Genomic DNA, 24,397 nt, shown 5'->3' with positions numbered 1-24,397 from the left:
CCTACTTCAATCATTAATCAAGAACATTCCCAGTAAACCTAGCTAAAGGCCAGTTTTATAGAGCAATTTTTCTCAACTCAAAGTCCCTCTTCTCAAAATACTCTAGCTTGTGTCAAATTGACATAAAAATAGCCAACACAATCTTACAGATCAAACTTTGTGGAGAAATTTTTGATATATTGTTTATCATTTTTAGAATCTGGGCTAGAGTTAAGCTCTTATCATATCCATTGTATACATCATACCTTGCTGACAACTGCTTACCCTAAAATCCCTCAGTCAAAACTGAAGGAAGGAAATGATAGCCTACCTTTACTTAACTTTGGAAATCCTAACTCATAGGGGTAACTCACTGTTCTCTGAGTCTCTACAACTTTTCACAAGTGTCATGTGAATGGCACAGAACATGGTATGTACTGGTTAGTTTTACCCATTTTAACATAAACTAGAGACACCTGGAAAGAATGTATCAGAAGATTCACCTCCAACAGATTGGCCTATGGACATGTCTATGTTAAATTTTCTTGATTAATGATTGATGAGAGGTTCAGCCCAGTGTGGGCAGTGCCAGTTCTAGGCAAGTGGTTCTACGTAGTATAAGAAAGCAGATAGAAAACAGGGAACATGCCAGTATTCCTTCAACAGTCTCTTGCTTTGGGTTCCTGTCTTGGCTTTCTTTGATGATGACCTGTATCCTGTTAGACAAAGAATCCCTTTCCTTCCCAAGTTGTTTTGGTCACAGCAATAGAAACCAAACAAAGACACCATGACCTTTATGCAGGCTATTGTCCTTCTTTATGAAAGCAAACACCACACATATAGAAAGATCTGGAATACACCATCCTTAAGTAAATCTTAGTCAACAATGCTTTATGCAAATAAACATTTAAATAATATATTCATAACCCACTATTATCACATTTAGTTTTTAAAAACACACAACATTAAAGTCAAAGGAACCTCAGCTTTTCTACTTGTCTCTACCTTACTGTCTTTGTAAGAATAGGCAAAATATGTAGTGTTTCCCAATCAGTTTTCTAACTTGTAAGGTGGAGATAATATTGTTAGTCAGTATACAAGGTCACCATGTAAATCCATCCCTGCTAAGAGAAGTCATGAAAAACACACCAATACCATAAATTTAAGGAAATATACATTAGCAATAATGTTCTGCACCGACATAGCAATCATATATAAAAACACTTAAGAAGACATTTTGATAAGCTCTGTGGAGGCTCGGCCCATCTGCTACCTGGACCAGCAGTTCCCAAAGGATTAAAGATAGGTGAGAAGGGGATCTGGGCAGCCAGGGAGCAGAGAGATCTCTGCCAAGTGCGCACAAAAAGCACGTCCCTGCCAAGCCTGATCCAGGGACCAGGAACCCAGCATTGGGACCTCTGTTCCCACCTGGTGGCTATGGGGCACACAGCAGGGCTCGGACCATCTGCCACCTGGACAGTGGAGATCCAGGGACACAGACCAGGTACAAGGAAAAGGCAAGAACATATCACTGACAACAAGCTAGCAAGAGAAAAGTGAAAGAGCATATCCCAAGGAAACCAATACAACCTGGAAACACCAGTACCCAGCTCTCCAATCACAGCAATAATTGGAATGCCAAACACTCCAGAAAAAGAAGATGCACACCAAAAATCATACCTCAAGATGCTGATAGACATCTTTAAACAAGAACTGAGGAAAAAGCAAAAAAAAATTAGAATCTTTTAAAAAGACACAAGAAAAACACTCAAAGAACTCAAAGAACTAGAGGAAAACAGAACCAAAGAGATGAAGGAATGAAGGAAGGAATTTAAAACAGAAATTGACACAATAAAGAAAACACTAAAAGAGAGAACCATAGATGTAGAACAGCTAAAAAGAAATCAAGAGTCACAGAAGGAAGCATTTCCAATAACTACAAGAGATGGAAGAGAGAATATTGGGGGCAGAAGACAACATTGTAAACATAGACAAAACAGCAAGAATCTATGCAAAAATCAAAAAGCTCCTAACCCTAAATTTCCAAAAGATCCAGGACACAATGAGAATACCAAACCTAAAGATAATAGGAATAGAAGAGAGAGAAGAATATCAACTAAGAGGCACAGTTAATATCTTCAACAAAATCCTAGAAGAAAACTTCCCTACCCTCAAGAATGAGATGACCACAAGCATAAAAGAAGCCTTCAGAACTCCAAATAGGTTGGACCAGAAAAGAAATACCTCCCGACACATAATAGTCAAAACACCAAGTGCCCAAAGCAAAGAAAGAATACTAAAAGCAGTAAGAGAAAAAGGTCAGGTAACATATAAAGGCAGAATAATCAGAATCACACCCAATTTCTCAACAGAGACTATGAAAGCTAGAAGAACATGGACAGACATCATGCAGACCCTAAGAGAGCACAAGCGCTAGCCCAAGCTACTATACCCAGCAAAACTATCACTCACCATAGATGGAAAGATGAAGATATATCAAGACAAATCTAAATTTAAACAATATCTGACCACAAACACAGCACTACAACGAATTATAGGTGGAAAACCCAAAACAATGAGGGGAACTACATCCTAGTAAAAAAAGAAAATTCCTAAGCAAGAAAACCAAAAGAAGAAAGAGACACAGACACAACTCAACCTACAAAAGAAATAATAGCAGGAAACAGAAACCACTACTGCTTGATATCTATTAACATAAATGGACTCAACTCCCCATTAAAGAGACATAGGCTATCAGAATGGATACATTAAAAAACTCCAGCATTTTGCTGCATACAGAAAACTCAATTCAGAGACAAAGACAGATACTATCTCAGAGTAAAAAAGGTGGGAAAAAAAACTTCCAAGCAAACAGCCCCAAGAAGCAAGCGGGAAAGGCTATTCTAATATCGAATAAAATAAATTTCCAACCAAAAGTTATCATAAAAGATGAGGAAGGACACTTTTTACTCATTACAAGGAAAATCTGTCAGGTGGAACTCTCAATCCTTAACATATAAGCTCCAAATACAAAAGCACCCACATTAATCAAAGAAACCCTACTAAAGCTCAAAAAATACATTTTACCCCACACAATAATAGTGGGAGACTTTAATACCCCACTCTGACCAATGGGCAGATCATGGAAACAGAAACTGAACAAGGACACTGTAAAACTAGCAGAGACTTTGAACGAACTAGAATTAATAGATATCTACGGAATATATCATCCTAAAGTAAATGAATACACCTTCTTCTCAGGACCCCATTGCACCTTCTGGAAAATTGACCACATAATTGGACACAGAAAGAGCCTCAATTGATATAAGAAGATTGAAATATTCCCTTGCATCCTTTAGGATCAACATAGTCGAAGGCTGCTCTTTAAAAACAACAAAGACAACAAAACAGCCCACTTACACATGGAAACTAAACAACGCTTTGTTAAAGGAAAGCAGGGTCAAAGAAGAAATAAAGAAAGAAATTAAGGATTTTCTAGAATTAAATGAAAATGAAAACACAACATACCCAAACCTATGGGATGCAATGAAAGCAGTACTGAGAGGAAAACTCATAGCTCTCAGCGCTTCGAAAAACAAACTGGAGAGAGCATACATAAGCAACTTGACAGCACATTTGAAAACTCTAGAACAAAAGAAAGCAGATACACCCAAGAGGAGTAGAAGAAAGAAATAATAAAACTTAGGGCAGAAATAGACCAAATAGAAACAAAAAGAACCATGGAAAGAATCAACAAAAGGAAGAGCAGGTTTTTGAGAAAATAAACAAGATTGATAAACCACTAGCCTGACTAACTAGAGGGCAAAGAGACAGTATACAAATTAACAAAATCAGAAAGGAAAGTGGAGACATAACAACTGAAAATGAGGAAATTCAAGAAATCATCAGATCCTACTACAAAACCCTAAACTCTACAAAGTTGGAAAATCTGAAGGAAATGGATGAATACCTAGACAGACACAAGATACTAAAGTTAAACCAGGACCAAGTAAACCATCTAAATAGTCCCATAACACCTAACAAAATAGAAGAAGTCATCCAAAGCCCTTAAACCAAAAAAAGCCCAGGTCTACACAGGTTCAGTGCAGAATTTTATCAGACATTTATTGTGGACATAACACAATACTCTCCAAACTATTCCACAAGATAGAATCAGATGGAATACTACCTAACTCATTTTTAGAGGCTACTATAACCCTCGTTCCTAAATCACACAAAGACCCTACAAGGAAAGAGACCTTCAGACCAATCTCACTTATGAACATTGATGCAAAAATACTCAACAAAATCCTTGTAAACGGAATCCAAGAACACATCAAAATAATCATTCACTATGACCAAGTAGGCTTCATCCCTGTGATGCACGGATGGTTTAATATAAGGAAATCCGTCAATGTAATCTACCATATGAACAAACTCAAAGAAAAAATCACAGTCATCTCACTAGATGCTAAAAAACATTTGACAAAATTCATCACCCCTTCATAATAAAAGTCCTGGAAAGAACAAGAATCCAAGGACCATACCTAAACATAATAAAAGCAATATACAGAAAAACAACAGCCAACATAAAACTGAATGGTAGGAAACTTGAAGCAATCCCACTAAAATCAGGGACTTGACAAGGCTGCCCACTCTCCCCCTACCTATTCAACATAGTACTAGAAGTCCCGGCTGGAGCAATTAGACAGCAAAAGAAGATCAAGGGGATACAAATCGGAAATGAAGAAGTAAAAACATCACTCTTTGCAGATGACATGATAGTGTACTAAACTGGCCCCACAAATTCCACCAGAGAACTCCTACAGCTGATAAAGAAGTTCAGCGAAGTGGCTGGGTACAAAATTATCTCAAACAAATAATCAGCCTTCCTATACTCAAAGGACAAACATGTGGAGAAAGAAATTAGGGAAAAGGTACCCTTCACAATAGTCACAAAAACTATAAAATACCTTTGTATAACTCTAACTAAGTAAGTGAAGGACCTGTATGACAAGAACTTCAACCCTCTAAAGAAGGAAATCGAGGAAGATCTCAGAAAATGGAAAGATCTTCAATGCTCATGGATTGGAAGGATCAACATTTTAAAAATGGCCATCCTACCAAAAGCAATCTACAGATTCAACGCAATCCCCATCAAATTTCCAACCCAGTTCTTCATTGTGTTGGAAAGATCAATGTGAAATTTCATATGGAATAACAAAAGACCTGGAATAGTGAAATCCATCCTCAACAATAAGAAAACATCTGCAGAAATCACTATCCCTGACCTCAAGCTATATTACAAGGCAATTGTGGTGAAAACTGCATGGTACTGGTATAAAAATAGGCATGTAGATCAATGGAATAGAAAAGAAGATCCAGAAATGAGCCCTCATGTATATTGTCACCTGATTTTTGACAAACAGCTGTAAACATTCAATGAAAAAAGGACAGCCTATTCAACAAATGGTGCTGTTCCAACTGGCACTCAGTATGCAAAAGAATGAAAATAGACCCGTTCTTATCTCCTTGTACAAAGCTCAAGTGTAAGTGGATCAAAGATCTCCACCTTAAACCACATACACTGAAACTATTAGATGAGAAAGTAGGGAAAACCTTAGAACACATAGGCACAGAAGAAAATTTCCTGAACAAAACACCAATGGCTCAAGCTCTAAGGTCAAAGATTAACAAATGGGACTTAATGAGATTGCAAAGTTTCTGTAAGGTAAGGACATTGTCAAGAAAACAAAACAGCAGCCAGCAGAATGGGAAAAGATCCTTACCAACTCTACATCAGATAGAGGCCTAATATCCAAGGTATACAAAGAACTCAAAAAGCTAGACACCAGAGAATCAAACAACCCTATTAAAAATGGGGTACAGAGCTAAACAAAATGTTCTCAATTGAGGAATATCGAATGGCTGAGAAATATCTGAGGAAGTGCTTGACATCCTTAGCCATCAGGGAAATGCAAATCAAAACAACCCTGAGATTCCACCTCATACCAGTCAGATTGGCCAAGATCCAAAACTTAGATGACAGCAGATGCTGGCGAGGTTGTGGAGAAAGAGGAACACTTCTCCACTTTTGGTGGGGTTATATACTGATACAACCACTCTGGAAATCAGTCTGGCGATACTTCAGAAAATTGGACATAGTACTACTTGAAGACCCAGCCATTCAACTTCTGGGCATATACCCCAGAGACAGTTTAATATACAACAAAGATACATGCACCACAATGTTCATAGCAGCTCTATTTATAATAGCCAGAAGCTGGAAAGAACCCAGATGTCCTTCAGTAGATGAATGGATACAGATATTGAGATACATTTACACAATGGAATACTACTCAGCCACCAGAATCAATGACTTAACCAAATTCTTAAGAAAATGGCTGCATCTAGAGAAGATCATCCTGAGTGAGATAACCCAGTCACAAAAGAACAGACATAATATGCAGTCACTGATAGTGGGATGCTAACCCCAGAGGCTGGCACTGCCCTGGAAACAACTCACAGACAGTGTGAAGTCCAAGAAAAAAAAGAAAACAAAACAAAACAACAAAACAAAAAGTCATGCTCAATCCTTAAACACCAAGAACACATTGACAAATTCCGGGTTTCACCCTGTATTACATATTTTTGCTTATTGTAAAAAAAAAAAAAAAAAGAAAAAGAAAAACTAAAAAAGAAAGAAAAATGCTTCACAAAAAAAAAAGATAAGCTCTATGGAAAAGCAGTTGTTAATATCAACTGAATATTTATGTCATATGTGTTTTAAATTTCATCTACCTTATTTATACCTCAAATAATTCAACAACAAATTTGCTATCATTGACTTTTTATATTTGAATGCACAGTTCATATACACGAAAGTTCTTACAGCTAAAATTGTTAGTTAGACTACACTCCATGGCAATTTAGTTCCATTGTCTGTAATTTTCCATGCTATGTGAACACAGGCTTTTCACAAGGCATAGAGTTGAACAAGAAGAAAGCACATTTTTAAATTTGGTCCAAAGATAACCAAGTGCTACAAAAGAGGGAACAAAACCAAGGGCTGCAATGCTACTTGATGGATGTATGATATACATCCTCACTTTTACACAAAATTAAAACAGACAAAAGAAACCTGATTTTTCCATCATAAGCTACATGAAGAACAAGCAAAACCAGTACTCTATGAATGTGTGTAATAACACCTAGTCAGTCTCTCATTTATTAAACAGCTTGTGCGTTAGGCACTGTTGCTGAAGCCTTACAGAACATTGGTGGTCTCCATATAAGAATATGTTCTATAGCTTTTCTTTAATGTCAGTTATTTTCTAGCTATGAGTCTGGTACAGCTGAAGGAACTTAAGACTGTCTAAATACAGATCTTCATTATCACAAAAACATTGTAGTACTAAAGTAAAAGGGAGTTGTACCGAAAATAGAGCCTTCCAACATTTGACAAACAAGTAATTCAATGTAATTTATTTTAATTACACAAAGTGAAATAGCCCTTGGTTCTGCCAAAATGATAAAATTGTACAGTGACTATCAATACCTGACTGTGCAGCTCAAAATAATATTAGCTTTCTTTCGATCTATCTGTCTATCTGTTTATCTATATGGTAAATATTTGGCATGATAGGTAGTAAAAATTTTCTTTGGTTCATTGACTTTGCATGATAAACAGTGGCAATCAACCTCCATATCAATTTTTACATGGAAATTCATAAATATTTCTGTTCCATAGAAAGTATTGTAGAGCATGTTTTTTAGGTGCAATCACAGTTTTGTTTTGTTTTTTATTTTTATTTTTTGAATTTTTTTTTTGGTCCCTAACAAATGCTGATGCACTGCAAACATTCTGAGGGAGTTTCTTTCTCTAGTCTTTTATATATTTCTTCTGCCAGTATGGACATGAACCAACACTATTGAGGGGTCCCACTGATTTTCTATTTTATAAACTTTTCAGTTTTTTTCTAAAATAACCCCTAAGTTTGTGCCTAATATTCTTATGTGTGTGTGCGTGCACACATGTCTATGTATTTTTCTAAAATAGTAATATATATGTATATATATATATATATATATATATATATATATAATTCTAAATACTAAGGTTATTAGAAATAATTTTAAAATAATAAGGTTTCCTATTTCCTCCATGCTATCTTCAAAGTCCAACAGCCAAAGCTTTATTCAAAATCTCATTTTGTTTGTTTTTATTTCTTTAAGATTTTAATTCAGATTTCTCTGAAAACTAGTTCAGATCTTTTGCTAACTATAATGTCACTTCTCTCTAAGGTCATTTTAGAAATTATATCCTTTCAGTAAAATTTCATATAGTAGATCAAATTGTTAAAATGCTGGCAAATGTACTAATGCTCCTTCATCTAAATATAGTAATCACAGAAATTTTATAGTCTGAATTTCATTTGCCTCCCACCCCACCTTTGTTGTTGTACTTGTTATTGTTTGTGAGACAGGATTTTTCTCTGTATCCCTGGTTGTCCTGCAACTTGTTCAATAAACCAGGCTGGACACAAACTCAGATATTCGAAAGCCTCTGTCTCTACTACCACCACCTGGCACCTGTTTTCTTAACTGTCGATTACATATTAACACTGAACCTCATTTTCTAGGATTAGATGTTTTTGTTGTTTCTGTACTATGATATTAAGATGTTTTTAAGGAAAAATGATTTTAAAGATTTTTAATTTTCCAGAGGCAATGACACTGCAAAGTAATTTAAATATAGTCTAACTAATGATTTTTAAAATCATTGATCTTCAGTCAAATGATACTAAAGTGTAAACAAAATAAATCCTTTCCTCCCCAACTTGTTTTTTGGTCATGATTTGAAAAAAATCCTCAGTCAAATACATGACTATAGAGAAGCTAAATGGAGTATACTTTTCAAAGAAATTTGGATATAAAAACAACATTTTATATCTTACATCAATTATTTCAGTAATATCAAATTAGTTTAAGTACTGCTTACCAGGACATGTCAATGCATAAGATTGTTTTCAAATTAGCACAATAATTTCAACATAACATATAACAGTATAATATTAGATCATATCCCAATAACTATTTTACCTTTGCATTATAAGGAATGTAATGTTTTGATAAGGCCTCGGGCGTATGCATCCATGTTTTGTCTGTAACAGAGAAAATGCAGTATTGGATTAAACCACAAATTTCTATGATGCCATATATATGTGACATTATAGTAATATATGCGTTTTTTATCTTTATCCTCCTCCAGTTTGTAAAGCATATGTTAATAATACCATATTTGCTTCTTTTAAGATAATTTAAAAATCTCAGCTGAATTTTGAAAATGCTTTGTTAGAAACTGATACTTCATTACTGTGTGCATAAATGTATTATTTACACTTGCATATGATTTTGTTCCCGCACTTATAAGGCAAAAGTTAGTAGAGCTCTGATAGTCTGAGGCCAATTTGGTCTACATAGTGAATACAGGGCCAGCCAGGACCTTGTATTAGAAAAACAAAACAAAGGACATATTTTTAAGTCTATTTTATTTGTCATATTGATTCTAACTTTACAGTCTGCTGAAGAGTAATACACACAAAAACTACTTCTCCAATAAAATAAAGTATATTCAGATACTTAAAAGTCTTTAAAAATGAAATCTTTAAAAACAAAAAAAAACCAAAAAACTATGAATTAGAATTTTGAAGATTGTTGCTCTTTTCTCCCTTTATACATTTGCCATAATATTTGGTAATTTTTAAATGTAATATGTATATATAGATAAAATACAACATTTACTGAAATACAGGTGATATAAATGTAAGTAACATCCAATGCACATTAGTCAAAATTTATTTTTGTACATATTTTTGTGTGGCAGGCACATATGTGTACAAGTATGGGACAGATGTTGATGTTGGTGGTCTTTGTTAGTGACTAGCTACCTCATTCTCTGAGACATGTTTTCTCACTGAATTATGAGTGTGTTACTTTAGCTAGATGAGTTGGTTAGTGGGGTCCAGGGCTCCTTATACCTCTGTTTCTGAGACATGAAGTACTGTGCAGGAAGCTGCTACATGAAAAAGACAGAAAGGGAGGACCAGGAAAAGTGATGTATGTGTAAGAGCACAGCAAGTTTGAGGTTAGCCTTGGCTATATATTCACATACCACAATATTAACAGATGGTTTTTATTAAGAAAAGACTAGTGCCTTAATTATTTCTAGTAATTATATATCTTGCTATCTTAAATTAACTTTAACTTAAGGTAATGTGTTTCATTAAGTTCTTACCTAGAGGAAGAACAATATTAAGAACAATAATTTTCTGATTAAAATAATTAGAATATGGTGGTACATATGCCACCATTTTAACAATTTGATCTACTATCTGAAATTTTACTGAAAGGATATAATTTCTAAAAGGGACCTTAGAGAGAAGTGAGTTTAATTTAAACGTGTGATATAAAGGTGAAGAAAGTTGGAGAAGAATGAAACAATGCAAGAAACACAAATACCTGTATTTCTTACTTCCCAATGTGTCCTTCCAATGTGCACATGTGTCAAACTCATGTTCTGTTGAATTAGAAAGGAACATTGGTCCTTGAAATTTTTCACTGGAAATTCAAATGTTTTTCAAGAGTATATTGAGATTTAAATGGGGCCTTTGGCTTTGAAGCTTTCAGAAAGACAGCTGTAATCAGAACTATGTATTGTTGTGGTAATTATTAAAATGATGGCTTAGCCTTTTATCCTAAGCTTTGCTGGCTCCCTCAGAGCCATCTGGCACTGATAGGATCTCTAACTTGGTGCTCCAGGTCATCTCTATGAACTCTTGCTCAGCTCACTCCATGCACCTCTGCTGCTTCTGTCCCAGGTGGATAAGATTGGCCTGACATGTTGTTCTCCCACAATTCCCCTTGGTGTGTTGTTACCAGGCCTTACACACACACTCACACACACACACACACACACACACACACACACACAAACACACACACACAAACACACACCAACTCTGTGGCACGCTTTATGTGTCCCACCAGTACAGCCTTTGAACACAATTAAATTGCCACATCAAAGAACATACCAAAACACTCAGATCCAATTGGTAAAATATAATTTGGCCACCTAGATAAATCAAATGATCTTGTACAATTTCATCCCTTATAAAACATTCATAATGACCTTATTTATGAAGAGATGTGCTGAGAGAAACATAAACGTCCACCTCCATGCAATCTCCTCCCCTCTCCTCCAATTTCTCTCCTCCACCTTTTCCTGCCTCTCTCTCTCTCCTGTCCAATTATGTATCACCTTAACATCAATCTACAGCGTATCTCAAAAGGCCTGGAGAGATTTGTGACCCAGCTGATGGATCATGATGTAAGTATTTTCCTGCAGACTCTGCAGTATTGTAGGGCTATTTCCTGACTTTGCTACCACAAAAAGGAAAACATTTTCTTTTTAATGGGTTTTAAATCAGAAGCAAGTTGTAGACATCAAGGAATATCACATTCTTTTTTCAGACTAACAAATAAAATGTTTTCAGATTCACAAATTTGAATGGGGTCTGAAAGATCACATTATCTAAATTCCCACTGAATATACTAGTCTGCTTACCCCCATCCAAGTGTTTGCACCTCTTACTTCACAAACAATAATTTAATAATCTCTTTATACCTTCACAAACTATGTGAATATTTTTATGCTAAATCAGTGGCTTTATAATTTACACTTATTTTCCCCTCCTCTACAATAAATGTCATGATTGAAAATATAACCCTTAAATAATGAAAAACATTCTTCATTGCATACAAAGAATTCTCAAATTTGACTTCCATGAGAGTATTTAAAGTTACCCCACTTTTATTTCTGTTGTATGTGTCAGAGCATCATTTGCTCATTTTAGTTCCAACAGTAGAATGCTTGGCTAGAATGGAGCCCTGAGTGTGATCCCTAGCATCTTGTGAACAGGTGCAATGGTTCATGCCTTTAATCCCAACATTTGCCATTTGGAAGACAGATTATCAAAATTCAAGTTCATTCTCCTAACTTCACAGTGAGTTTGAGATCAGAAAGGGATTCATAAATCCTGGAATACTCAATAAAGGGGTAGAGTTGGAGAGAACACACTTCACTAAAACAAATAGAACACTAACTTTGTAGTTGCTGGCTCTGGATATCTATTGTTCACACATTGAATAATGACAGTTAATTTTACCGTTGGGTCATTTTTTATTACCCAGGACAGTTAAGGTCAACTTCTAAAACTTTATATAGATAATAATACAATAATTGGATTTTCTATATCCTGCTTGGGCAATTTACAATATCTACCTAAATTTTAGTGTAGAATACAACCTAATTGCTCACTTCTGTCTGTTTATCTATAATTGTACATAATTATCATCTCCACTAGCCTTTAAACATCTAGAAATCTGATAACCATTATTTAAATACTTACTCTAAAAATCACAAGAAACAGGTTAAGTAGAATATAGCTCCTTGTTCCCTACTAAAGAAAACTAGTTCCATAAGGAAAGAATTCAGATCATTTTATTCGATGCAGTTTTACAATATAGCATATAATTTGCTAGTGAACATATAATATATTCACATGTATTGTGAACTAAGCATTTTAATTATTTTTAATTAGGATAAAATGAAAACATATCAGTTAGTAATAGCTACAGATGTGAATTGCTCTAATATAACCAAATTGCTTTGATAAATAGAAAAAGCACAAGTTATTTTCACTTTATTAGTAAGAATACTGATTTGACTGTCAAGTTATCTTACCTTTCTTCCTGTTAAAAGCACGGTTCATGTTGAAACTCCCAACTGCTCAGGTCAATAACACTCAGTACCCTGTTAAAAACATAAAGGAGATAGAGGCTGAGCAACTGGTGAGTGGGAGACCAAGACTGCAGGGGAGCAGAGAGATCTCTGCGGAGTGCACACAGAAATTGCACACCGTAACTTGCCCTGCCCCGCCCTGCCCAATCCAGGGATTGGGAACAGAAAATTAAAACCTCTGTTTCCACCCGGAGGCGACTTCCAGACACAAAGCAGAGCCTGGCCTACCTGCCACCCAGATCGGCGGCTCATAGAGGCTGAGCAACTGGTGGGTGGGAGACATGGGTTGCAGGGGAGCAGAAAGATCTCTGTGGAGTACACAAGAAAAGTGCACCCCCTGCCTTGCCCTGCTCTGCCCTGCCGTGCCAGCTCCTGCAAACAGAAACAGAAAATTGGAAATTCTGCTCACACCCGACTACTCTGAGGCATAAAACAGGGCTCGACCCATCTGACACCTCAACCAGTGGAGAATCAGGGACACAGACCAGATGCAAGGGAAAGGTAAGAACATATCACTGACAACAAAATGGCAAGAGGAAAGAGAAAGAGTATATCCCAAGGGAACCAAGACAATCTAGCAACACCAGAGCCCAGCTCTCCCATAACAGCAAACATGGGAACTCCAAACACTCCAGAAAAAGAAGACACAGAAATGAAATCATGCCTCAAGACGCTGATAGATTACTTAAACAAGAAAGGGAGGAAAAGCAAAAAGATTCAGAAGCTTTTAAAGAAGAAACAAGAAAAACACTCAAAGAACTCAAAGAACGAGACGAAAACAGAACCAAGGAAATAAAGGAATGGAAGAGGGAAATTAAAACAGAAATTGACACAATAAAAAAAGCGCTAAAAGAGATAACACTAGAGTCAGAACACCAAAAAAAAGAAATCAGGAGTCACAGAAGCAAGCATTTCCAATAGATTACAAGAGATCCAAAAGAGAATCTCGGGGGCAGAAGACAACATTGCAAACATAGACAAAACAGCCAGAGAAGATGCAAAAAACAAAAAGCTCCTAACCCAAAAGGTCCAGGAAATCCAAGACACAATGAGAAGACCGAACCTAAGGATAATAGGAATAGAAGAGGGAGAAGAGTATCAACTAAGAGGCACAGTAAATATCTTCAACAAAATCATAGAAGAAAACTTCACTACCCTCAAGACTGAGATGACCACGAGCATAAAAGAAGCCTTCAGAACTCCAAATAGGTTAAGCCAGAAAAGAAATACCTGCGGACACATAATAGTAAAAACATCAAGTGTCCAAAGTAAAGAAAGTATAGTAAAAGCAGTAAGGGAAAAAGGTCAGGTAATATATAAAGGCAGACCAATCAGACTCACACCCGATTTCTCAACAGAGACTATGAAAGCTAGAAGAGCCTGGACAGACATCATGCACTCCTTAAGAGAGCACAAGTGCCAGCCCAAGCTGCTATACCCAGCAAAACTATCAATCACCATCGATGGAGAGACGAAGATATTTCAAGACAAATCAAAATTCACACAATATCTGACCACAAACCCAGCACTACAATGAATTATAGGTGAAAAACCCAATACAATGAGGGAAAATACAGCCTAGTAAAAACAAGAAAACTCCTAAAAAAGAAAACTAAAAGAAGAAAAAACACAAACACAACTCAACCAAAAAAAGCAATAATGGCAGGAAACATAAACAACTATTCCTTGATATCTATTAACATAAATGGTCTCAACTCCCCAATAAAGAGACATAAACAAAATCCAGCCTTTTGCTGCATACAGGAAACTCATCTCAGAGACAGAGACAGACACTATCTCAAAGTAAAAGGGTGGGAAAAAAACTTCCAAGCAAACAGCTCCAAGAAGAAAGCTGGAGTGGCTATTCTAATATCGAATAAAGTAAATTTTCAACCAAAAGTTATCAAAAAAGATAAAGAAGGACACTTTTTACTCATTGCCAGGGAAATGAGTCAGGAGGAACTCTCAATCCTTAACATATATGCTCCAAATAAAAAATCACCCACATTCATAAAAGAAACTCAACTAAAGCTCAAAAAATACATTTCACCCCACACAATAATAGTGGGAGACTTTAATACCCCACTCTCACCAATGGACAGATCAGGGAAAGAGAAACTGAACAAGGACACTGCAAAACTAGCAGAGACTTTGAACCAACTAGAATTAATAAATATATACAGAACATACTATCCTAAAGTAAAAGAATACACCTTCTTCTCACCACCCCATGGCACCTTCTCGAAAATTGAACACATAATTGGACACAGAACAAGCCTTCATCGATATAAAATATTGAAATACACCCATGCATCCTCTCAGATCACCATGGTCTCCAGCTGGTCTTTAACAACAACAAAGACAACAATAAGCCCACATACACATGGAAACTAAACAATGCTCTGTTAAAGGATAGCAGGGTCACAGAAAAAATAAAGAAAGAAATTAAGGATTTTCTAGAATTCAACAAAAAGGAAACACAACATACGCAAACATATGAGATGCAATGAAAGCAGTACTGAGAGGAAAACTCATAGCCCTAAGTGCTTTTAAAAAGAAACTGAAGAGAGCTCACATCAGCAACCTGACAGCACAGCTAAAAGCCCTAAAACAAAAGGAAGCAGATATGCCCAAAAAGAGTAGACGGCAAGAAATAATCAAAATTAGGGCAGAAATAGACCAAATAGAAACAAAAAGAACCATTGAAAAAATCAACAAAACCAAGAGTTGGTTCTTTGAGAAAATCAACAAGATTGATAAACCCCTAGCCAGACTAACTAGAGGGCAAAGTGAGAGTATCCAAATTAACAAAATCAGAAAGGAAAGTGGGGACATAACAACTGAAACTGAGGAAATTCAAGAAATCATCAGATCCTTCTATAAAAACTTATACTCCACAAAATTGGAAAATCTGGAGGAAATGGATAAATTCCTAGGCAGATACAAGGTCCCAAAGTTAAACCAAGACCAAGTAAACCATCTAAATAACCCTATAACATCTAAAGAAATAGAAGAAGTCATCAAAATCCTCCCAACCAAAAAAAAGCCCAGGTCCAGACGGGTTCAGTGCAGAATTTTATCAGACTTTTATTGAGGATATAACACCAATACTCGCCAAATTATTCCAAAAGATAGAATCAGATGGAATATTACCCAACTCATTTTTTGAGGCTACAATAACCCTCGTACCTAAACCACACAAAGACCCTACAGGAAAAGAGAACTTCAGACCAATCTCACTTATGAACATTGATGCAAAAATACTCAACAAAATCCTTGCAAACGGAATCCAAGAACACATCAAAACGATCATTCATCATGACCAAGTAGGCTTCATCCCTGGGATGCAGGGATGGTTTAACATAAGGAAATCCATCAATGTAATACACCATATAAACAAACTTAAAGATCAAAATCACATGGTCATCTCACTAGACACTGAGAAAGCATTCGACAAAATCCAACACCCCTTCATGTTAAAAGTCCTGGAAAGAACAGGAATCCAAGGTCCATATTTAAACATAATAAAAGCAATATACAGCAAACCAACAGCCAACATCAAACTTAATGGTGGGAAACTTGAAGCAATCCCACTAAAATCAGGGACTCGACAAGGCTGCCTACTCTCTCCCTACCTATTCAACATAGTACTGGAAGTCCTGGCTGGAGCAATTAGACAGCAAAAGGAGATCAAGAGGATACAAATCGGAAAGAAAGAGATAAAAACATCACTCTTTGCCGACGACATGATAGTGTACTTGAGTGACCCCAAAAATTCCACCAGAGAACTCCTACAGCTGATAAACAAGTTCAGCAAAGTGGCCGGATACAAAATTAACTCAAACAAATCAGTAGCCTTCCTATACTCAAAGGACAAACATGTGGAAAAAGAAATTAGGGAAAAGGTACCCTTCACAATTGTTACAAAAACTATGAAATACTTTGGTGTGACTCTAACTAAGGAAGTGAAGAACCTGTATGACAAGAACTTCAAATCTCTAAAGACAGAAATTGAGGAGGATCTCAGAAAATGGAAAGATCTCCCATGCTCATGGATTGGAAAGATCAACATCTTAAAAATGGCCATCCTACCAAAAGCAATCTACAGATTCAATGCAATCCCCATCAAAATTCCAACCCAGTTCTTCATGGAATTGGAAAGATCAATGTGCAATTTCATATGGAATAACAAAAGACCTAGAATAGCGAAATCCATCCTCAACAACAAAAAAACATCAGCGGGAATCACTATCCCGGACCTCAAGCTATATTACAAGGCAATTGTGCTGAAAACTGCATGGTACTGGTACAGAAATAGGCAAGTAGATCAATGGAATAGAATAGAAGATCCAGAAATGAGCCCTCATGTATATGGTCACCTGATTTTTGACAAAGGAGCAGTAAACATTCAATGGAAAAAGGACAGCCTATTCAACAAATGGTGCTTGTCCAACTGGCACTCAACATGCAAAAGAATGAAAATAGACCCGTTCTTATCTCCTTGTACAAAGCTCAAGTGTAAGTGGATTAAAGATCTCCACATTAAACCAGATACACTGAAACTATTAGATGAGAAAGTAGGGAAAACCTTAGAACACATAGGCACAGGAGAAAATTTCCTGAACAAAACACCAATGGCTCAAGCTCTAAGGTCAAAGATTAACAAATGGGACTTAATGAGATTGCAAAGTTTCTGTAAGGCTAAGGACATCGTCAAGAAAACAAAACGGCAACCAACAGAATGGGAAAAGATCTTTACCAACACCACATCAGATAGAGGCCTAATATCCAAGGTGTACAAGGAACTCAAAAAGCTAGACACCAGAGAATCAAATAACCCTATTAAAAAATGGGGTACAGAGCTAAACAAATCATTTTCAGTTGAGGAACACCTAATGGCCGAGATACATCTGAGGAAGTGCTTGACATCCTTAGCCATCAGGGAAATGCAAATCAAAACAACCCTAAGAATCCACCTCACACCAGTCAGATTGGCCAAGATCCAAAACTCAGATGACAGCAGATGCTGGCAAGGCTGTGGAGAAAGCGGAACACTTTTCCACTGTTGGTGGGGTTGCAAGCCAATACAACCATTCTGGAAATCTGTCTGGCGATACCTCAGAAAATTGGATATAGTACTACCTGAAGACCCAGCTATTCCACTTCTGGGCATATACCCCAGAGACACTTCAATACACAACAAAGATATATGCACCACAATGTTCATAGCGGCTCTATTTATAATAGCCAGAAGCTGGAAGGAACCCAGATGTCCTTCAGAAGACGAATGGATACAAAAATTGTGGTACATATACACAATGGAATACTACTCAGCCACCAGAAACAATGACTTAACCAAATTCTTAAGAAAATGGCTGCATCTAGAGAAGATCATCCTGAGTGAGATAACCCAGTCACAAAAGAACAGACATAATATGCAGTCACTGATAGTGGGATGCTAACCCCAGAGGCTTGCACTCCCCCAGAAACAACTCACAGACTGTGTGAAGTCCAAGAAATTAAGAAAACAAAAAATATACATATATTCACAAAACAAGAAGACTTTGACTATTTCCATGTTGCGTTTTGTTTTGCATGTACTGTACGCTTATTGCAACTAGTAGGTTTTCAATGCATACTGTCAAGCCCTTGAAAAAAATCAAGTACTGACTAAAATACATATTCACATGGTTTTATGTAAAATTTATTTTAATGTCTGAAAAAACAGTACTGACAAAAATGTATAATTTTAAGCAAAAAATGTTTAAAATCTGTACATTTATCTTTGTTTTGCAAAATAAAGTCGTTTTTAAAAAAAAAAAAAAAAAAAACAAAACGGCAACCAACAGAATGAGAAAAAATCTTTACCAACACCACATCAGATAGAGGCCTAATATCCAAGGTGTACAAGGATCTCAAAAAGCTAGACACCAGAGAATCAAATAACCCTATTTAAAAATGGGGTATAGTTGAGCAATATCGAATGGCTGAGAAATATCTGAGGAAGTGCTGGACATCCTTAGCCATCAGGGAAATGCAAATCAAAACAACCCTTAGATTTTACCTCACACCAGTCAGATTGGCAAAGATCCAAAACTCAGATGACAACAGATGCTGGTGAGGTTGGCGAGAAAGAGGAACACTTCTCCTCTGTTGGTGGGGTTGCAAACTAATACAACCACTCTGGAAATCAGTCTGGCGAATACCTCAGAAAATTGGACATAGTACTACCTGAAGACCCAGCTATTCCACTTCTGCGCATATACCCCAAAGACACGTTTGTACACAACAAAGATATATGCACCACTATGTTCATAGCAGCTCTATTTATAATAGCCAGAAGCTGGAAAGAACCCAGATGCCCTTCTGAAGATGAATGGATACAAAAAATGTGGTACATTTACACAAAGGAATACTACTCAGCCACCAGAAACAATGACTTAACCATATTCTTAAGAAAATGGCTGCATATAGAGAATATCATTCTGAGTGAGATAACCCAGTCACAAAAGAACAGACATAATATGCAGTCACTCATAATGGGATGCTAACCCCCAGAGGCTCGCACTGCCCCAGAAACAACTCACAGACTGTAGAAAGTCCAAGAAATAAAGAAAACAAAACAAAACAAAACAAAAAAATCTTTACACAACAAGAAAACTTTGATTATTTTCATGTTACATTTTGTTTTGCATGTACTTTGTGCTCATTGTAACTATTGGGTTTTCGATGCATACTGTCAAACCTTTAAAAAGATCATGTACTGACTATTCATATAGATGTATGTAAAAATTATTTTAAAATCTGAAAAAAAAGTACTGACAAAAATGTATTGTATAATTTTACGCAAAAAAAATGCTTGAAATCTGTACATTTATCTTTGTTTTGTAAAATGAAGATGTTAAAAATAAATAAATAAATAAAAATATTACAGGGCTTCAGAATGATTATTATAACCTTATAGAAGCTCCCACACGACCAGCCGGAAAGGCGGCTCCAGCCAGAAAGGCGGCTCGTACAGGCTGAGCAACTGGTGAGTGGGAGACCTAGGCTGCGGGGGAGCAGAGGGACCTCTGCGGAGTGCACACGAAAGGGCACCCCCTGCCCTGATCTGCCCTGTACTCCCCGATCCAATAACCAGGAACAGATCTTAGGAACTTCTGTTCCCACCCGGAGAGGACTTCAGGTCGCAGAGCAGAGCCTGGCCCAACCACCAGCCGGAAAGGGGGCTCCAGCCAGAAAGGCGGCTCTTACAGGCTGAGCTACTGAGACCTGGAACAGATCTTAGGAACTTCTGTTCCCACCCGGAGAGGACTTCAGGTCGCAGAGCAGAGCCTGGCCCAACCACCAGCCCGAAAGGCGGCTCCAGCCAGAAAGGCGGCTCGTACAGGCTGAGCTACTGAGACCTGGAACAGATCTTAGGAACTTCTGTTCCCACCCGAAGAGGAATTCAGGTCGCAGAGCAGAGCCTGGCCCAACCACCAGCCGGAAAGGCGGCTACAGCCAGAAAGGCGGCTCGTACAGGCTGAGCAACTGGTGAGTGGGAGACCTAGGCTGCGGGGGAGCAGAGGGATCTCTGCGGAGTGCACACGGAAAGGGCACCCCCTGCCCTGACCTGCCCTGTCCTCCCCGATCCAGTAACCGTGAACAGATCTTAGGAACTTCTGTTCCCACCCGGAGACGACTTCAGGTCGCAGAGCAGAGCCTGGCCCAACCACCAGCCGGAAAGGCGGCTCTTACAGGATGAGCTACTGTGACCAGGAACAAATCTTAGGAACATCTGTTCCCACCCGGAGGTGACTTCAGTACGCAGAGCAGAGCCTGGCCCAGCTGCCACCCGGAACCTGGGCTGCTGGGGAGTAGAGAGATCTCTGTGGAGTGCACACGGAAAGTGTACCAGGGACACAGACCAGATACAAGGGAAAGGCAAGAACATATCACTGACAACAAAATGGCAAGAGGAAAGAGAAAGAGTATATCCCAAGGAAACCAAGACAATCTAGCAACACCAGAACCCAGCTCTCCGATAGTAGCAAACATAGGAATTCCAAACACTCCAGAGAAAGAAGACACAGACCTGAAAACATGCCTCAAGACGCTGATAGAGTTACTTAAACAAGAAAGGGAGGAAAAGCAAAAAGATTCAGAAGCTTTTAAAGAAGAAACAAGAAAAACACTCAAAGAACTCAAAGAACGAGACGAAAACAGAACCAAGGAAATAAAGGAATGGAAGAGGGAAATTAAAACAGAAATTGACACAATAAAAAAAAGCGCTAAAAGAGATAACCCTAGAGTCAAAACGCCAAAAAAAGAAATCAGGAGTCACAGAAGCAAGCATTTCCAACAGATTACAAGAGATCGAGGAGAGAATCTCGGGGGCAGAAGACAACATTGCAAACATAGACAAAACAGCCAGAGAAGATGCAAAAAACAAAAAGCTCCTAACCCAAAATGTCCAGGAAATACAAGACACAATGAGAAGACCGAACCTAAGGATAATAGGAATAGAAGAGGGAGAAGAGTATCAACTAAGAGGCACAGTAAATATCTTCAACAAAATCATAGAAGAAAACTTCCCTACCCTCAAGAATGAGATGACCACGAGCATAAAAGAAGCCTTCAGAACTCCAAATAGGTTGGACCAGAAAAGAAATACCTCCCGACACATAATAGTAAAAACATCAAGTGCCCAAAGTAAAGAAAGAATACTAAAAGCAGTAAGGGAAAAAGGTCAGGTAACTTATAAAGGCAGACCAATCAGACTCACACCCGATTTCTCAGCAGAGACTATGAAAGCTAGAAGAGCCTGGACAGACATCATGCACTCCTTAAGAGAGCACAAGTGCCAGCCCAAGCTGCTATACCCAGCAAAACTATCAATCACCATCGATGGAGAGACAAAGATATTTCAAGACAAATCAAAATTCACACAATATATGACCACAAACCCAGCACTACAACGAATTACAGGTGGAAAACCCAATACAAGGAGGGAAAATACAGCCTAGTAAAAACAAGAAAACTCCTAAACAAGAAAACTAAAAAAAGAAAAAAAACACGGACACAACTCAACCCAAAAAAGCAAAAATGGCAGGATACAGAAACAATTATTCCTTGATATCTATTAACATAAATGGGCTCAACTCCCCAATAAAGAGACACAGATTATCAGACTGGATACATAAACAAAATCCAGCCTTTTGCTGCATACAGGAAACTCATCTCAGAGACAGAGACAGACACTATCTCACAGTAAAAGGGTAGGAAAAAAACTTCCAAGCAAACAGCTCCAAGAAGAAAGCTGGAGTGGCTATTCTAATATCGAATAAAGTAAATTTCCAACCAAAAGTTATCAAAAAAGATAAAGAAGGACACTTTTTACTCATTACCGGGGAAATCTGTCAGGAGGAACTCTCAATCCTTAACATATATGCTCCAAATAAAAAATCACCCACATTCATAAAAGAAACTCTACTAAAGCTCAAAAAATACATTTCACCCCAAACAATAATAGTGGGAGACTTTAACACCCCACTCTCACCAATGGACAGATCAGGGAAACAAAAACTGAACAAGGACACTGCAAAACTAGCAGAGACTTTGAACCAACTAGAATTAATAGATATATACAGAACATACTATCCTAAAGTAAAAGAATACACCTTCTTCTCACCACCCCATGGCACCTTCTCGAAAATTGACCACATAATTGGACACAGAACGAGCCTTCATCGATATAAGAAGATTGAAATACTCCCATGCATCCTCTCAGATCACCATGGTCTACGGCTGGTCTTTAACAACAACAAAGACAACAAAATGCTCACATACACATGGAAACTAAACAACACTCTGCTAAAGGATAGCAGGGTCAAAGAAGAAATAAAGAAAGAAATTAAGGATTTTCTAGAATTCAACGAAAACGAAAACACAACATACCCAAACCTATGGGAGGCATTGAAAGCAGTATTGAGAGGAAAACTCATTGCTCTAAGTGCTTCCAAGAAGAAACTGGAGAGAGCTCACAGCAGCAACCTGACAGCACAGCTAAAAGCCCTAGAACAAAAGGAAGCAGATTTACCCAAAAAGAGTAGACGGCAAGAAATAATCAAAATTAGGGCAGAAATAGACCAAATAGAAACAAAAAAAACCATTGAAAAAATCAACAAAACAAAGAGTTGGTTCTTTGAGAAAATCAACAAGATTGATAAACCCCTAGCCAGACTAACTAAAGGGCAAAGAGAGAGTATCCAAATTAACAAAATCAGAAAGGAAAGTGGTGACATAACAACTGAAACTAAGGAAATACAAGAAATCATCAGATCCTACTACAAAAACTTATACTCCACAAAATTGGAAAATCTGGAGGAAATGGACGAATTCCTAGACAGATACAAGGTACCAAAGTTGAACCAGGACCAAGTAAACCATCTAAATAACCCTATAACACCTAAAGAAATAGAAGAAGTCATCAAAAGCCTCCCAACCAAAAAAAGCCCAGGTCCAGACGGGTTCAGTGCAGAATTTTATCAGACATTTATTGGGGATATAACACCAATATTCACCAAGCTATTCCAAAAGATAGAATCAGATGGAATATTACCCAACTCATTTTTTGAGGCTACAATAACCCTCGTACCTAAGCCACACAAAGACCCTACAAGGAAAGAGAACTTCAGACCAATCTCACTTATGAACATTGATGCAAAACTACTCAACAAAATCCTTGCAAACGGAATCCAAGAACACATCAAAACGATCATTCATCATGACCAAGTAGGCTTCATCCCTGGGATGCAGGGATAGTTTAACATAAGGAAATCCATCAATGTAATCCACCATATAAACAAACTTAAAGACCAAAATCACATGGTCATCTCACTAGACACTGAGAAAGCATTCGACAAAATCCAACACCCCTTCATGTTAAAAGTCCTGGAGAGAACAGGAATCCAAGGCCCATATTTAAACATAATTAAAGCAATATACAGCAAACCAACAGCCAACATCAAACTTAATGGCGAGAAACTTGAAGCAATCCCACTAAAATCAGGGACTCGAAAAGGCTGCCCACTCTCTCCCTACCTATTCAACATAGTACTGGAAGTCCTGGCTGGAGCAATTAGACAGCAAAAGGAGATCAAGGGGATACAAATCGGAAAGGAAGAGATAAAAACATCACTCTTTGCCGATGACATGACAGCGCACTTGAGTGACCCCAAAAATTCCACCAGAGAACTCCTACAGCTGATAAACAAGTTCAGCAAAGTGGCCAGATACAAAATTAACTCAAACAAATCAGTAGCATTCCTATACTCAAAAAACAAACATGTGGAGAAAGAAATTGGGGAAAAGGTACCCTTCACAATAGTTACAAAAACTATGAAATACCTTGGTGTGACTCTAACTAAGGAAGTGAAGGACCTGTATGACAAGAACTTCAAACCTCTGAAGAAAGAAATTGAGGAGGATCTCAGAAAATGGAAAGATCTCCCATGCTCATGGATTGGAAAGATCAACATCTTAAAAATGGCCATCCTACCAAAAGCAATCTAC

At 37.5% G+C, this 24,397-nt stretch overlaps 1 protein-coding gene across 3 annotated transcripts in view; it reads right to left on the bottom strand.

The window, feature by feature from the left end:
* Positions 1-24,397, bottom strand: part of GULP1 (GULP PTB domain containing engulfment adaptor 1) — a 235,266-nt gene that overhangs the window by 99,450 nt on the left and 111,419 nt on the right. For 2 of the 3 annotated variants that reach the window (XM_080933399.1, XM_080933400.1), the window contains exons 2-3: positions 12,785-12,853; positions 9,082-9,143 (exon numbers count right to left, since the gene is read on the bottom strand). In XM_080933399.1, the coding sequence (XP_080789525.1) occupies positions 9,082-9,143; positions 12,785-12,812 (90 nt within the window). In that variant the 5' untranslated portion in view covers positions 12,813-12,853. Of the gene's footprint in view, positions 1-9,081; positions 9,144-10,500; positions 10,555-12,784; positions 12,854-24,397 lie in introns of those variants that run through there. The other variant, XM_080933401.1, reaches the window with a different exon arrangement.

The sequence above is a fragment of the Micromys minutus genome, assembly GCF_963924665.1.
Source record: "Micromys minutus genome assembly, chromosome: 19".
In the NCBI taxonomy this organism is placed as follows: domain Eukaryota; kingdom Metazoa; phylum Chordata; class Mammalia; order Rodentia; family Muridae; genus Micromys; species Micromys minutus.
The sequence above is the reverse complement of the archived record's forward strand: the minus strand, read 5'-3'. Positions and strand labels throughout refer to the sequence as shown.